Source organism: Penicillium robsamsonii (genome assembly GCF_028829455.1).
Source record: "Penicillium robsamsonii strain IBT 29466 chromosome Unknown utg000001l_segment0_segment0, whole genome shotgun sequence".
In the NCBI taxonomy this organism is placed as follows: domain Eukaryota; kingdom Fungi; phylum Ascomycota; class Eurotiomycetes; order Eurotiales; family Aspergillaceae; genus Penicillium; species Penicillium robsamsonii.
Window position 1 is genome coordinate 5,782,625 of NW_026643219.1, and position 16,316 is coordinate 5,798,940.

The following is a 16,316-nucleotide window of genomic DNA, read 5'->3' on the forward strand; positions in this document are numbered from 1 at the left end:
CAATTTCAAGCACTCCCATCTCTGTCGATCCTCATTCAATCAACAGTTTTCCCGCAAATATGCCGAAGCCGAAATCCTTCCTACGGGAGTCAAAGACAAAGAAGAAGGCAGCCTCAAAACAGGTATGCGGTAGCAATATAACCCCCCAGACAGCTCGATCATGATCTCATACATTTTGATATAGGTGCCTGTGACTGCAGATGATTTTCTTGCAGGTGTGTATTTGAACCTTAATAATCCAATAATATCAGTCAAAATACCAACTACCTTTCCAGCTGGCGTCGAGCTAGAAGAAGCCGGCGAGAAATGGCGGGCCGGAGACGCGGCCAAGTCCATGCGCTTTTTTATGCGGGCCATCACCAACTATGACGAAGGACTACAAAAACATCCTGGCACATTTGATCTAGCTTACAACAAGTATGTATAATCGGCATATCGAAACAAGTCTTGTTTTCACGTTTTTCAATTCCATCCATGATTGAGAGGTATTGAGTTTACCTTTATTAACACACCACCCAGAGCACGAGTCCAATATGAAATCACCCAGCACCCCAAACTAGCGGCCCAGTTGCCAGCGCCACAGGGGGAGCTTTTACAGGTTGCGCTGCAGTCACACCGGGATGCGCTGTCTCTGGAACAAGACAATGCTGACGTGTTGTTCAATTCGGGCCAGGTACTGACCAGTCTAGCGGAGTTGATATCCAACCTGAAGCACCCCGGTGAAGAGGAGCAGATGCAGGCGGGGACATACCTGCAAGAGGCGATTGAGCTGTTCCAGCGGTGTTTGATGGTACAGGAGATGAAGTACACGGAAATGCAAGAGGAGATCGAACTGATGGAATCTGGGGGTGTACCACCCGAGCCGGAGACTGTACCACCAGCCGCGGGGCAGTCCCAAGCCGAGCCCGCAGGTGAGGAGCAAGAACAGTGGGCGATGATTGTGGAGCCCGTCACGAAGAATACGCTGGTGGACACGGCGGTGGCACAGCTGGAGACTTTGACGACTCTGTGCAACTTGTTGACTTCTAACCCCGGCGTGGGCGGCGTTGGTTGGGTGCAGGAGTACTCGTCGGAGCTAGTGCATTCGCGACTGCCTGCGTATGCCGAAGGCTCGGACAGACAGTATGAGGCGGCCTTGGCGCGAGCCAAGTTCATCTGTGCCTTGGACGATTTGCTCTACCGAGGCGGACATACCGACATCCAAACCTACCAGCAGGAGGTTGGACAGGTTTTTGGTCCTGAACTGGATGTATCTGCAGATCCTGAAGGACTGTGTGGTAAAGCAGATGCGCTCACCTCGTTGAACCAGGCGCTTTCAGACCTTCCCCCATCGGAGGACGACGAGGCGTTTGAAGATGTGGTAGCATTGCGTTGGAACTCGCTATCAACCGCCCTGGACGCATTGACAGCTGCTACCAAGCTCCCGGATGCCGAAAACCTGCCCAAGATCCACCTTGGTCGCGGAGACACGGAGATGCACAGATGGCGTCTTGGACGAGCGCCCTGGAACCACGCCATGGCGAAGCAGAACGGAGCCATGCTCCTGCGCAACGCTCAGACGTACTACCGCGGAGCAACAGCTCTAGCCCGCCGCGATGGAGCGGCCGAGGAAGAACGCGATGGAACTTGCAAGGAGGCGATTGCCGCAGCGATCGAAGGCCAGAACACGAAGCTCGAGCAGCTCAAATCAACGGATCTCCAACAGGTGATAGTCGTGGCGCAGGATATGGTGGAAGACGGATTGGTTGACGGCAGGGAATTGAGTGCTCTGATTTCATCATGAATCGGATAGAGAAACAATTCCCGCAACGCTCTCACAGACCCGGACGGGCGTTTGCCTCCTCGTTCATCTGAATCGCGTCCTGGCGAATGTGATGTTGTCTGCTGAATTGCGTGGCCGCCGTAGCAGCACCCTCAATATCGGAAACAACCAATCCAAGATGCGACAATAGCCGCTCAATTTCTAGCCTTTGCGCCTGCACAGTCTGCGCAAGCTCCGCGTTTTCCGCATGAGTAGACTCGAGTCTGGTGTTGAGGGTTGACTGCGCTTCTTGCAGATAGGGCGTAAGGTGTGCTTTGTACAGATCTTCGGCACCAAGGGTATGCGCACTATACAGTAAACAAAGTTAGAAATCAGAACCAAAGACAAAAGCAAATATAGTCCGAATAATTGGCCCAATCCATATTCAACATACACTGTTCTCTCTTGTCCCTCGGCATTCTCCCCCTCCTGATCCCTCCTAACCCTCGCATCCCCAACCAGTCGATCAAGCTCATTCAAATGCCGCACCGCATCTCTTTCTGCAACAATATCATCAAATTCGGCTTTGGCATTCGCTTCCAGTTTCGCGTTCAGCTGCCGCCAGACACCCTCCAAGCTGGCAGGAACGTGGCGCGCAGGTGTCGGGAAACAGCCTGCAAAATTCGCATATGAGTTTGCGCGGAGCGTGCGTGCCAGAGCCTGCTCGAAAACTTGGTTTAGACGTGAGGCGCGTGGGCCCGGGGGTTGGGAGATTGGAGCTGGCGGGGGAGGGGACGGCGACGCGGGCGGTTGGCGGGAATTTGATTCGGCCATGGTGGATGTCGCTGTTGTCAGGATAAAGTCAGAGAGTGGGAGGCAATGAAGAGCATGCAGGAATGGCGAGAGTGGTGTGTAGGAGACTGTTTGTGGTTCTTTGGGGATTTGGATCTGGGGTGTTGGATGGACTTCAACGCGACGCGCCGGTCACGTGTTTCTATAGATCGAATTGCTGGAGTCATACATTACATTGATATTTGAATGTTTTTGATTTTTATACTCTGTTAAATTCTAGATTGTGCTAATAGGGGTATATAGATTACATGAAGTAGTGCAGATGGTATATTGCAATGGAAATGAGGTATTTGGCTATCAACCAACTCCCAGCCCTAACTTGACGGATCTAAGCCCAGCCAACTCCGGCGTCTGTTCTCCTCATTCTCGGCTTTTACCAAAAGAGCAGGACTCGATGTCTGAGAGATTTTCCGTAGATGAAAGGATTGTATATTTGTCACCGAACGGGGTATGCGCCACGAGCATACGCGACTATGGAGGTCAGACCAAAGTAATTTGAATGCGGGCCATGATATAGAGACGTAGATAAGGCAGTTCCAAAAGCCCTGGAGTGGGAGAACAAAGCTAGAAGCATAGTTGAGACTGAAATTAAAGTCATTAGGACGAGCCAATGAATAGACTCTGTTTATCGTCGAGGGGACCTGCAATGTCGAACAATCAACACACGAAAAGAACCGACACCCGTTTGCAGACTGTAATGAACTTTGACCAGACCTACCCATGTAACAAGCAATGCAATGAAAAACAACATAGCGTATTTCGTATACGCCCAAGTAGCCGAAATAGCTTCCGTAGACGTCGACCTCCGCTGTGAATCCTGTCCCTCTGGCCGCGCAATCTTGCCAGAATTCTCCTGTTGAAGAGGACTTGGATCAATTTTTGAGCTGGAACCCTGAACCGCGCTGGGGGTACTCCCGCCCTCGATCGTGACCGAGTATGCTCTGAACGCAGCACACGGCAACCCGCGTGCGTTACCTTCTGACAAAGACCGGCGTTCTGGTGTCGAGCAAGCAATCTCCCTTGTAACTTGAATGCCGGTCAACATAGCAAAAGGAGATTCTGGAGCAAGATCTGAGTCGATGCCGCCGAGGTTTCGAAGCTGGCGCCGTTTCTGGTAAATCACCGTTCCTGCTCGTAGGTAGATGGCGAAGGTCAATGAGATAATGAGCCAGACTGGTCCGTAGAAAGTGGCGATGCGGAGGAAGCCCCACTGTGCAGAAATCCAGCACCAGAGCTGTTGAGAGTGAATGGGTTAGCAGAGGCTGGTATAAGGAAGGCCGTTTGGTTCTGCTTACTATGGCGGAGCCATATATCCGGCCTCGGGCTTGGGTCTGGATGAAGAAGTATGCGAAAGCTGGGACAAATGGAACACCGTAACAGCAGAGGACATATTTCCATTCCAGCCGGCGTAGTTGCTCGGAGTTGTATTTGTGGAAGAATGTTAGGTACACATTGCATGCCATTGCAAATGTCCATAGTGCATCGGCGGGCATGAACCTATCCTTGCCTATTAGTGGTCGTCTGTTAAGGGTGATTAGTTACCGATATAACACGAACCATTGAATCAAAAACCCCTGAAACTGGCACAGGGAACTATCAACCCCAGAATGAATCCCGTCTGCCGATATGATGGTGGCTATATTAGCCATCATGTTACCCCATGATGCATAGAATACCAAGCGGTTGATGGGTTTACGGAACGTGGGGGACCAGATAAAAGTAGCGACTATAACAAAAGTGCCAACGAGTGAGATAATCGAGCAAACCCGCTCTGTGGCCGAAATGGCCAATATTTGTCGTTCTGACAGCGTCATGGTATCATGATCCACCTAGTCACCGCGAGGAGAAGGGCATCCAGCGCCTAAAGGTTATATCCAACGGCCGATATGAACCGGGAAAATCCTCGTGGTTCAAAGCCAAGATTGCTTGTGAATATGCAGATGATTGTAGATCTACCCAGGGGGACTTTCGAGTTATACCGAAGCACGATATCACCTGCTTATTATCCGTAATGGGCAACAAAGGAACAAACCCCAAATGACAAATAAGCTAAGGCTAACCCGATCAGCACATTGCTGTTATTCTCATCGGCTTATAGCCAGGAAGATGCTAACCTGATGACCGGCCATATAACAAAGAGCACAGTCGTAACAGGATTAGGCTCAAGAAACTGCCAAGAATATGAGTAAGAACCAAGGAGGATATCTTTTAAATTATTCCCTCTCAAGCACCATGGCTCAGGCCGGTACTTCCAGGGAAAGACATGCGAACGATTCCAACGTGGGTGCTACCACAACGTACAATCTGCTGAGGTTTGCATTGGTAATAGGCAAGGGATTGGATAAGGGACCAGTAATGGTCTGCATAGAAAAGCCTCGGAATGCATAGCCCTTGGATTGCACCAATGAGCAGAGCCATTCCTTAGGCAGTCTTTGTCCCCTGTTAGAGTCTATTCTTGAAGTAACCTGAATATGCCAAGAGTACAACGATAACAAGAATTTAAGGGCCTTGTGAGATCATAAAATCAGTTCGCCCGTGTGACATTAGCAACTTGTTTCCCCCCGATGTTTTCACAGCTCATTAGTACTCTGCACAAAAGACCAGATTGAAATACGGGTGACTGCATGTTTGAAAGATTATTCCGAACAAGCATCAAGACGTTCAAACGAAGTTGATGCCTGCTCGAAAGGGTTCCTCTAGGTACCTACAGCCGGGCACTTAATAACAAAGCGCAGTGCAGCAGCTATGAGCTTGTTCGTTCCGAAAATTCTTGGCCGGTGTATAAAGAACCAGTTACAGTAACAAGCCGAGATATCCCCGAGGATTGCAGTCCCAACAGAGACATTTGAACTAGGCCCAAGCGCTTGTTGCACATGTCTCGCTCTTTGTGCTAATAAATATAGCTTGGGGTGGATGGCAGAATTCATTTCTCGAGGAATAGCTATTTGAAAAGCGACAGGCAGAATGTTGATAACATCTGGAGCGCTGCTCCAGAGCATCAAGACAACAGAATGTTGTTCCGAAGTCGATCCATCCCCAGGAAGGTCAGATACTCTTCATCTTTTTTTTTTAAAAAAAAGAAAAACTAGCCCAAAATCCGCAATATCAAGTTGAAAAAAAGAAGATGCAAAAAAAAAAAAAAATCCATTATCGGGTATAACGCCGAATTCTCCCATGTCCAATTGTCTAACTGAGCTCGTCATCTCGTCATGCGCAGTCTAGACCGCTAATACGCGGACTGCGGGGGGATCATGCCTCCATATCCGGCCATCTGCTGCTGCTGGTGTTGTTGCTGCAATTTAGCCTGGATCTGAGGCAGATCATGGAACCACGGGTGCTGCAGGGCCTCAGTGGCGCTGATGCGCATCTCCGGACGGAGTTGGAGCATGCGGTTCAACAAATCCATGCCGATAGCATCCATTTGCGGGATAATCAGTGACAGATCCTGCGTGGCGTAGATTTGGAAGTCGGACTTGTATTCTGGCAGCTGAGAGATACCGGGCCATGTACGTTCAGACGGCGTGCCCATCAGACGGAAGATCTTGATCAATTGATCCTCGTTAGTTGTGCCAGGGAAAAGCGGACGGCCCGTGTACATCTCTGCCATGATGCAGCCAGCGGACCAGATATCAATGCTGGTGTTGTAGGTGCGACTCCCGAGGAGGACGTCCGGTGCGCGGTACCACAGAGTGACGACTTCGTTGGAGAAGGTATTGACGGGGATGCCGAATGCGCGAGCCAGTCCAAAGTCACCCAGCTTGAGCTGGCCCTTCTTGTTGATCAGGAGGTTCTGTGGCTTGAGATCGCGGTGGAGGACTCGGTTGTCATGGCAGAAGGCGATACCCTTGAGTAGCTGGTGCATGAAGGATTTGACCGTGGCAGGATCCAGCTGTCCACGATCGCCGCGAGTGTCCATATATCTCTTCAAATCTCTATCCATGAACTCAAAAACAAGCATAAGTTTGTTTTCCGTGTGAATGACATCGTAAAGCGAAACAATACTCTCATGCTTCAGCTCCTTCATGAGCGAGATCTCACGGATTGCAGTCGATGGGGTTCCCTCCTCTGAATCCAAGTGAATTTCCTTCAGCGCCACCATTTCACCGGTTTGGCGGTTGCGCCCTTTAAAGACCTGTATTCTGCATCAGCGGTGAATGGGGGAGAGTGGCGACCAGGTTAGGACCGGGGAGGTAAAACGGAGAGAGATCGAGACGTACGGTAGCATAAGTGCCTTCGCCGAGCTAGAAATAAGACAGTTAGCGAAGATCCAAGACATAAGTAGATTGACATGCCTTTTCTAGCTGCTGGAAGGAACTGGGTTGCTGAGATTTGTCCATTTTCTGTGTAGTTTTGGAAGCCGGTGGCCCCGATGGTTTGGGCTTAGAAAAGAGAAAGTGACCAGGAGAAACCAGATTGGAGGCGATCTTTAAAGGGTGAGGATCCCTAAAGTGCTCCATGCTGAGACGTGAGGGAGGAGCCCCGCGTTGAGCGGCCCGGGACTTATCGACTGGCCTTTTTCTTTTTGCCTCAGGCGCTTATTCTCTCTATGTTTTATATTTATAGTTAATTTTTGCTACTAGTCTTGTGTTATTTTACAATGATATTGATTTCAATATATTTTATATTATTTTCTAAAATCTATCGATTGACTGGCAGTTGGGATACAACGGTCGGGAGGATTGACTGGGCTGGATGGCTACACCGGACATGAGCTGTGGGTTCATGGTCAATATTTCCAAATAGTAGGGCTTCATTCCTCACGCCACCAACATTGACAATACCAATAGGCATGCCTCGTTTGTGTGCTCGTTCCACTAGGCGCCACGCCGAGAAAGTCGCCAGGCTGCTACCCAAGATGAGTAGCCGCCCAGCATCATCAATCGCCTCTTCAGCCGCTGTCTTCACCAGTGGATCGATATTTTCTCCAAACATGATCACCGCTGGTTTCAAAATGCCCGCATTGGAAGTCGCCGATAATGCGCCATCGCGCTCGACCTCTACAGTCGCCTTCGTGCCATCGCTGAGCGTAGGAGGATTCTCCAAGCAGGTCGGGCAGGAGGGGTAACGGAAAGTAGAATATGGCGCTTCAGCGAGATCAACGTCACCATCCGGGTTGAGCTTCAAGCCTTTCTGCCGTTGCTCCTCCTGATTATCCGTATCAAGCACACCCTCTGCAATCATACGAGCCAAAAACTCCGCCCAAGCTGGATTGAGTTTCTCCAGCGACGCTTGGAAGTCAGCGCGGGGAAGTTGGGTTCGACAGCTAGTACATACGACAGATCGCAGATATCCATGTAGTTCGAGGGTAGGCAGGCCCGGATGCGCGAGGGAATGGAACGAGTCGACATTTTGTGTCACCACGGAACTGATGTACCCTTTATCACCAAGATCTTTGATTGCCCAATGAGTCAAGTTCGGCTTTGCTTTCAAAAGCCCGGGCCATCCGATGAAACTGCGCGCCCAATACCGCTTGCGCGACTCATGGTGGGCGGCGAACTCGTGGTAGTAAATAGGACGATAGGATTTGTTTAGTCGGTAGGTACCCTGGTCGCCTCGATAGTCCGACAGACCAGACGCGACGGAGATACCTGCGCCAGTCAGTAGTACCGTCTGGGAATGTCTCCCCACATCGATGCCCCGGAGATTTGAGGACGGTGGCGCCGTCAAGAAAGTGCTAATAGCGTCAATTGCCCCTGCAAGCGTTGCTGCAGTTCGAGGGATTATGATAGCAGGCGGTAATGGTCCCGTGAAGGGAATCCGAATAGCAGGCGTCGTCATTGAAGACGCAACATCATTGTCTTGGCGAAAGAGCGGAGGTTCTCCAACGATTGCGTAGTTGGAAGCTTGGCGGATGGTGTGTAAGAGGGTATGCAAGATTTAAGATTCGTCAAGGATTCACTAGCGGAATAATATGAAAGGCTGATAAAGAAAGATTTTGATAGGCTCCGGGGAGTCGTCCGAATCAAAAGGGATCAATAAGAGTCATGGAGAGAAGATGATGAGAAATGCAAGCGCTCAGATTGGAAACGGAAAATTAAGGGAATTGCCGGATGACCTGATCGAAACATCCCACTTGCATCGCTTTATTGTAACTAAGAAAAAAATCCCTGTCTTTAACAAAGAAAAGAACACTCTGTCCAATCGTTTTATTTTGCTCGCGTGCCTTCGACGTGATGCCGCTGACGCAGCCCCTATGCAGGCTTCGTCCTCTCCACTTAAGGATCTCTAGTTTCAGATCTCTTACTGCTCAGCGGCGTATACTTACATCCGCTCCTTTTTTAAAAGACTCTTCATCCTTTCTTTTTCACTCTAGACCTCGTTCCATCCCACGTCCGGCAACATCTTTCGCTATGACACAAACTAGAGACCATGGCCATAGCCACGGCCACGGTCATCACCACCACCACGACAATACCTACCTGACCTCCACAAACAAACGCGATGCTGGTGTTCGGATCACAAGGATTGGTCTCGTCGCTAATCTGTGCATGGCAATTGGAAAGTTCATTGGCGGTTATGTCTTTCACTCTCAAGCTCTCATCGCCGACGCTTACCACGCGCTCACCGATCTCGTCTCCGACTTTTTGACTCTGGGAACAGTCGCCTGGTCCCTGAAACCCCCGAGCGAACGATTCCCCAATGGCTATGGCAAAATCGAGAGCATCGGTGCGCTGGGAGTGAGTGGGCTTCTGCTCTGTGGAGGAGTGTTTATGGGTCTCAACGCGGGACAGGCCCTGCTAGCTCAGTTCTACCCCGACGTGGCTGAAACAGTAGCTCACTCTGGGATTTTGGGACATGGTCATTCGCATAGTCATGGGCCAATTGGTCCTAGTATCCACGCGGCGTGGATTGCAGCAGGCTCGATTGTGGTTAAGGAGTGGCTTTACCATGCCAGTAAGTACAAAACATACAGGGGAATCTGGGGATTTATCTTTTTATCAGGTGGCTAACTTTATTTTCAGCTATGAAGGTTGCCGAAGAGCGCAAGTCGTCTGTCCTCGCATCCAACGCCGTTCATCACCGGATCGATTCCCTGACGAGCATCGTCGCCCTTTTCACAATTGGAGGAAGCTATGTCTTCCAAGACGCCACCTGGCTGGATCCAGTTGGTGGAGTTCTGATCTCCTTGATGGTCATCAAAGCCGGTTGGGCTAATACCCGTACCTCTCTTTTGGAATTGGCGGATACTACGGTGGACGAGGAAATCCGACACTCTGTGGAGGATGCTGCCTCCAAGGCCTTGGAAGATCTTGAGGATGGCCACGAAGTGATTGTTCGTGATGTGCAAGGCATGAAGTCCGGTCAAAACTACCTCATGGATATTGAGTTGGCTGTGCCGGGAGCCTGGGCTATTAGTCGCTCGCGAAACATCGAAGAGGCCGTTCGCACGGCTGTTGGATCTGGAGTTCGTGGTGTGAAGCGAATCAAGGTGCGCTTCATTCCGGCCGAAGCTCAGGACCTCACGTTCTCGGATGAGTTCGTTGCACAGGATATTAGTGGAGACCCAGAGACACTCCAAGATCGGAAGCGACAATGATAGATTTCTGCAATGATATCTATGTGTATAGATTGAATATAAAGAGATCATACAAGATAGTAGATAGTGGGGGGGGGGGGCTATTCTACCGAGAATTTAGCAGAGCTACTAAAAAAAGCTATTTACCCGGCCCAAAAACTTTCTCGGGTTTGACTTGACATTCCTGGGCAAATCATAAGCTTATCCTAATTGGTTGTCGGTCTCTACTTTCCACTTTTTTATATAAAATGCGTCCATTATACGAGACCGGTTATAGTCTATTTACATCATCGGTTCCGCGGGGGAATCTTGCCGCTTGCACTTCTACACTCTTTTCCCGGATTCCCTTTAAATAATTTTGCCTAAAGCTGTCCCACTTTATCCTTCTCTCTATTTACTCTATTGTCCCCGTGGAATTGTATATCTTCCACCATGGCGTCCGATAGCCCCCTCTACATTGGTTTCGATCTCTCGACACAACAATTGAAGGGATTAGTTGTCAACTCCGATCTTAAAGTGGTTCATGTTGCCAAATTCGACTTCGATGCCGACTCGCATGGGTTCCCGATCAAAAAAGGCGTTTTGAATAATGAAGCCGAACATGAAGTGTTTGCCCCGGTCGCTTTGTGGCTGCAAGCATTGGACGGTGTGCTAGAAAGCCTGCGCAAGCAGGGTCTCGATTTCAGCCGCGTAAGAGGAATTAGCGGTGCGGGACAACAGCACGGAAGTGTATACTGGGGGCAGAATGCGGAGTCACTTCTCCGCAATCTAGATTCTACCCAGTCCCTCGAGGCACAGCTCGAAGGCGCTTTCTCCCACCCATACAGTCCCAATTGGCAAGACTCGAGCACTCAGAAAGAATGTGACGAGTTCGATGCAGCTCTTGGCAAGCCCGAAGATTTGGCACAGGCCACCGGAAGCAAAGCACACCATGTAAGAAGCCAAAATCTAAGTATATGCGGGGCAAGCCTGCTGACACTATCATTAGAGATTCACAGGTCCTCAAATCCTCCGGTTCACAAGGAAACACCCTGAGATTTATAAGAAGACCTCGAGAATCTCATTGGTGTCATCTTTCCTAGCATCGCTTTTCCTTGGCCATGTAGCCCCATTTGACATCTCCGACGTGTGCGGGATGAATTTGTGGAACATCAAGAAAGGGGCGTACGATGAGCGCCTGATTCAGCTCTGCTCGGGTGAGTTTGGAGTTGAGGACCTCAAGCAGAAGCTGGGCGAGGTACCGGAAGATGGAGGCCTACACCTAGGCTCCGTTCATGCATATTTCGTACAGCGTTTCGGCTTCAGTCCCGATTGTACGGTTATTCCAGCAACTGGCGATAACCCGGCGACCATTCTTGCGCTGCCATTGCTGCCATCAGATGCAATGGTTTCACTCGGCACCTCTACTACCTTCCTCATGTCTACCCCCAACTACAAACCCGACCCAGCCACGCACTTCTTCAACCACCCTACTACCCCCGGCTTGTACATGTTCATGCTGTGCTACAAGAACGGCGGTCTGGCCCGTGAGTACGTCCGAGACGCGATCAATGAAAGTTTGAAGGATACCCCTGCCCACCCCTGGGCCAACTTTGACAAGGTTGCGCTGCAGACTGCCCCATTGGGCCAGCAGGACCCAAAGAGCCCGATGAAGATGGGTCTGTTCTTCCCGCGCCACGAGATCGTACCAAACATCAGCAAGGGTCAATGGCGCTTTACATACGATGCCAACACTGGAAGTCTCCAAGAGACGACCGATGGATGGAATTCGCCGCAGGATGAAGCCCGCGCCATCGTCGAGAGCCAGTTGCTTTCACTGCGTCTGCGGTCTCGAGACCTTACCCAGAGCCCTGGCAATGGACTTCCCTCCCAGCCACGCCGAGTTTATCTCGTTGGCGGAGGATCTAAGAACAAAGCAATTGCTAAGATTGCTGGCGAGGTCCTTGGTGGTGTTGAAGGTGTATATTCGCTCGATGTTGGCGACAATGCCTGTGCCCTGGGTGCCGCATACAAGGCCGTTTGGGGCATCGAGCGACAGCCCGGTCAAACCTTTGAGAACCTGATCGGTCAGCGGTGGAACGAGGCCGAGTTCATTGAGAAAATTGCGGACGGTTATCAAAAGGGGGTGTTTGAACAGTATGGTCAAGCCGTCGAGGGCTTTGAGAAGATGGAACTGCAGGTTTTGCAGCAAGAGGCTGACAAGGCCAAAGGACATTGAAGCTGAAAGTAATATAGACCTAAAAATAAAGATTAGAACAATTTTGGCATTGAGCTAGTTTGAAGCCTTACATAGTTAGCAATGAGTATAGCAAGTCTAGTACATATATGACGTTCAAATAAAGCTTCGGGTCCAAAAACAACTGTGTGGAAGCCCCTTGTCCTATTTGGGAAAACACAAAGAACATCACATTTTCAGATCTCTTTCATATCCCTCTGAGACGCTATAAATCTTGTAGACTTGACACTCTCTTGGCAAGCGAAGGCGGAAACTGGCACGGGATCGATTACGATATCCAGTTGAAATGCCCGCAGGTCATATCTCCACCAAAAAACAATTTTGACAACACAACACCTCCCCGACATTTCATTTCCCTCTCTCCTTCCCACACATAAAAGGGAGACTGGAAGATGGAAGAACAGGTGAGTCTCCCAATTATATTCACCCTCCAGTACAAAAAAAAATTCCACCCCAAACAGGGCCCCTCCCCCGCCGTTTCAACCCCTCCGAAACTTTGAACGTTCCTCAGCTCAGCACACAAGATGATTGACACATCCCAGGTAGCAAATGCCATTGAGATCGCCTGGAATCCATCCTCCGACACAGCCCTAAAATCGCAAGCCTACGAATACCTCAACCAACTCCGCTCCGACCCCTCCGGATGGCAGGTCTGCCTTTCTCTCTTCACTCAAACCCCACAGCGGCCCGAAGTCGTACGGCATGTCAGTCTGGAGATTGTCAATAGCGCCGCCCAGGTCGGCTTGATCGATCAGGCCTCGATCGGCGCCGTTCGAGATAGCGTGCTAGCCTACATCCGCCAGGCCTACGGACCGGAGGCCACTGCCACCCCCGACGCTCCTTATATCCAGAACAAAATTGCACAGACCGTTACTTTCCTCTTCTCCACCCTCTACGCGAACGGCTGGGAGTCCTGCATCGACGATCTACTGAACCTGACCTACAAGTCCACCGGCCGGGATAGCCAAATTGGAGTTATCTTTTACCTGCGTGTGCTGAGCTCGATTCACGAGGAGATTGGCGATGTGCTGGTTTCCAGATCTCGCGGGGAACAGGACAAGGCGAATGCGTTGAAGGACCTGATCCGTGAGAGGGACATGCAGAAAATTGCCAACTCCTGGCAGGAGATTTTGGCAGTGTGGCGGGAAGGTGATGATATGATTGTCGAGATGTGCTTGAAGGCTGTTGGTAGCTGGGTCAGCTGGATTGATATTGGTCTTGTCGTGAACCAGACCATGCTGGACCTGCTCTTCCAGCAGCTTGGACGGGCCGAGAAACAGGAGCTGCGGGAGGGAGAACAGCGGGTGCGCGATGCGGCCGTGGATGTCTTCACCGAGATCATTGGCAAGAAAATGAAGCCTTCGGACAAAATTGAGATGATCGCTTTCCTGAACCTCGACTCCATTATCACGCAGTTGTCTAACAGCCCCCCACTACGGGAGAGCCGATTCACATTCAAGTACGATACTGATTTGGCAGAGACGGTTGCCAAGCTGGTTAACAACACAGTCGTGGATATTGTGCGAGTATTGGATAATGACGCCGGTCCTGTCAAGGAGCAGGCAGAGAACCTTTTGCAGGTCTTCCTGCCGCACATTTTGCGTTTCTTCTCCGACGAATATGACGAAGTTTGCTCGACCGTCATTCCTTGCGTCAGCGACATGCTCACCTACATCCGGAAATTCGCCAAGGCGAACCCGTCCTTCGAGGAGCGAAACAAGTCCATCCTGCTTCCGATTTTGAAAGCGATTATTGCGAAAATGCGGTACGACGAGACCTCGAACTGGGGCGAGGAGGACGAGCAGACAGATGAGGCAGAGTTCCAAGATCTGCGCAAGAGACTGGGTGTTTTGCAGCAAATCATTGCCTCTGCCGATGAGCAGCTTTACATCGATGCAATTTCAGAGGTGGTGGGAACCACTTTCCAAAAACTGCGGGAATCCGGTGGACAGCTCGACTGGCGTGACCTAGATCTCGCTTTGCACGAGATGTTCTTGTTTGGCGATCTGGCCGTCAGGGGCGGCAGTCTATACATGAAGGGCGCCCCTACTGGCATGGCTGCGAACCGTCTCATCGAGATGATGCTTGCAATGGTAGAGTCCGATATCCGATCATTCACCCACCCCGCGACGCAACTTCAGTACATGGAAATATGTGTTCGTTATAGTTCATTCTTCACTCACCACTCTCATCTCATCCCCGGAGTTCTGGAGAGCTTCCTCCAGCTTGTGCACCACCCCGTTCGAAAAGTCAAGACTCGTTCTTGGTATCTGTTCCAGCGGCTAGCTAGACAGCTGCGTAGCCAAATTGGCAATGTGGCACAGACTGTTGTAGAGGCATTGAGTGACTTGCTGGTTATCCAGGCCGAGGTGCCTTCGGAGGGTGATGACGGTGATGAGATGTCTTCCGAGGACCACGAGGGCTCCGCCGATGCCGTGTTCAACAGCCAGCTGTACCTTTTCGAGTCCGTTGGAATCATTTCCTCCACCCCGAGTGTCAGTGCAGACAAGCAGGTTCTCTACGCCCAGTCGGTGATGAACCCTGTCTTCAGCGACATGGAGCGTAACCTCGAAGCCGCCAAGGCCAAGGACGAACGCGCGTTGCTGCAGATTCACCACGATATTATGGCTCTCGGAACCCTCGCCCGTGGTTACTCAGACTGGCAGCCGGGCACCAGCTCGCCCGCTGCTCTCCCGGCTCCCGAGGTCTCGGTGGCTTTCGCCCAGGTGGCTGAAGCGACCCTGGTTGCGCTTGAATCTCTCAAGTTCTCGTTCAATATCCGGACTGCTGCTCGCTTTGCGTTCTCGCGGCTAATTGGTGTTCTGGGCGCGCAGATTCTCCCCCAACTCCCCCGATGGATTGATGGGCTCTTGACCCAGACTTCGTCGCGCGACGAGATGGCGCTGTTCCTCCGCCTTCTCGATCAGGTCATCTTTGGGTTCAAGGGTGAGATCTACAGCATCCTCGACACTCTCCTGACTCCTTTCTTGCAGCGAGTCTTCTCTGGTATTGCTGATCCAACAACCGGCACCGATGACGAGATTCAGCTTGCCGAGTTGAAGCGCGAATATCTGAACTTCTTGCTGGCTGTGCTGAACAATGATTTGGGCACTGTCATCATTAGCGAGAGGAACCAGTCTATCTTCGAAACCGTGATCACCACGATCGAACATTTCGCCAAAGATATTGAGGACTTCACAACCGCCAAGATGGCGTTCTCCGTCTTGGGCCGTATGGCAAGCTGTTGGGGCGGACCTGACATTGCCCCTGCCGCTGCTAGCGGCGCCGCACCTACCCAAGCCGCACTCCCCGGCTTTGGTGGATTCATGATCACCCGGTTCTCACCTCTGTGCTGGGCACTCCCCACGACGCCATCCTTCAACTCCAAAGACGCACAAGCCAAGCAGGTTCTTGCCGAGGCCGGCGCTTTGCAACGCACCATCTACTCCAAGACAGGCATGGAGTATGTGGAATACTTGCGTAACCAGGAACTGCCCGGCATGGGCATGGGGGCCGATCTCATCGAAGAGTTCCTGACCGCAATGAGCCAGTTGGACGTGAAAGGGTTCCGGCAATTCTTCCCGGTAAGTGCTACTGTTTTCAATCTACATAACATGCAACTAACATGCACCTTCGAACAGTCATTCATCCAACGATTGAGCGCATGAAGTTTCCTTTTCTCCTCTCTATCTGCTTTCTAGATTCCCCCCCATCCATTTTCCATATTTACGTTTTGACGCGACGAGGTGACGTCTCTCCTCATGTTGCCCTGTGACTTCGCCATCATCTATACCATCTACTTCATCCCAAGCCCGATCCCGATACCATACTTGTCCAGCTTGAACCCCCAAGAATAGTGGATCAAACTTTCGGGAGCAAACCAGAAACAAAAAGAATCTACCCTTCCAAAAGTTCCGAGTATATAACTTGCTTCTTGCTTCCCCATGATCTACTTACGCTCATGGTGCATT

General features: G+C 50.9%; 7 protein-coding genes across 7 annotated transcripts; 4 read left to right on the forward strand and 3 right to left on the reverse strand.

Moving 5' to 3' along the window:
* Positions 1-59: 59 nt before the first annotated feature.
* Positions 60-1,783, forward strand: N7447_002248 (uncharacterized protein; the record flags this gene model as incomplete). Its single annotated transcript, XM_057226523.1, has 4 exons — positions 60-122; positions 185-215; positions 276-417; positions 520-1,783. 4 exons carry the CDS (start codon positions 60-62, stop codon positions 1,781-1,783), a joined length of 1,500 nt encoding a protein of 499 aa, XP_057090539.1.
* Positions 1,784-1,814: 31 nt separating this feature from the next.
* Positions 1,815-2,575, reverse strand: N7447_002249 (PMF1/NNF1 family protein; the record flags this gene model as incomplete). The annotated part of the gene is made up of 2 exons (XM_057226524.1): positions 1,815-2,109; positions 2,196-2,575. The coding sequence occupies 2 exons, from the start codon at positions 2,573-2,575 to the stop codon at positions 1,815-1,817; spliced, it is 675 nt and encodes a 224-aa protein (XP_057090540.1).
* A 643-nt stretch (positions 2,576-3,218) lies between these two features.
* N7447_002250 (putative cAMP receptor-like protein) lies at positions 3,219-4,056 on the reverse strand (the record flags this gene model as incomplete). Its single annotated transcript, XM_057226525.1, has 2 exons — positions 3,219-3,827; positions 3,889-4,056. The coding sequence occupies 2 exons, from the start codon at positions 4,054-4,056 to the stop codon at positions 3,219-3,221; spliced, it is 777 nt and encodes a 258-aa protein (XP_057090541.1).
* Positions 4,057-5,819: 1,763 nt separating this feature from the next.
* Positions 5,820-8,371, reverse strand: N7447_002251 (cyclin-dependent serine/threonine-protein kinase phoA; the record flags this gene model as incomplete). Its single annotated transcript, XM_057226526.1, has 3 exons — positions 5,820-6,725; positions 6,811-6,834; positions 7,355-8,371. The coding sequence occupies 3 exons, from the start codon at positions 8,369-8,371 to the stop codon at positions 5,820-5,822; spliced, it is 1,947 nt and encodes a 648-aa protein (XP_057090542.1).
* A 395-nt stretch (positions 8,372-8,766) lies between these two features.
* Positions 8,767-10,130, forward strand: N7447_002252 (cation diffusion facilitator family transporter; the record flags this gene model as incomplete). The annotated part of the gene is made up of 2 exons (XM_057226527.1): positions 8,767-9,487; positions 9,556-10,130. 2 exons carry the CDS (start codon positions 8,767-8,769, stop codon positions 10,128-10,130), a joined length of 1,296 nt encoding a protein of 431 aa, XP_057090543.1.
* Positions 10,131-10,541: 411 nt separating this feature from the next.
* Positions 10,542-12,327, forward strand: N7447_002253 (xylulokinase; the record flags this gene model as incomplete). The annotated part of the gene is made up of 2 exons (XM_057226528.1): positions 10,542-11,042; positions 11,098-12,327. The coding sequence occupies 2 exons, from the start codon at positions 10,542-10,544 to the stop codon at positions 12,325-12,327; spliced, it is 1,731 nt and encodes a 576-aa protein (XP_057090544.1).
* A 542-nt stretch (positions 12,328-12,869) lies between these two features.
* On the forward strand, positions 12,870-16,013 carry N7447_002254 (Ran GTPase-binding protein LOS1; the record flags this gene model as incomplete). The annotated part of the gene is made up of 2 exons (XM_057226529.1): positions 12,870-15,929; positions 15,987-16,013. The coding sequence occupies 2 exons, from the start codon at positions 12,870-12,872 to the stop codon at positions 16,011-16,013; spliced, it is 3,087 nt and encodes a 1,028-aa protein (XP_057090545.1).
* Between the last annotated feature and the right edge of the window lie 303 nt (positions 16,014-16,316).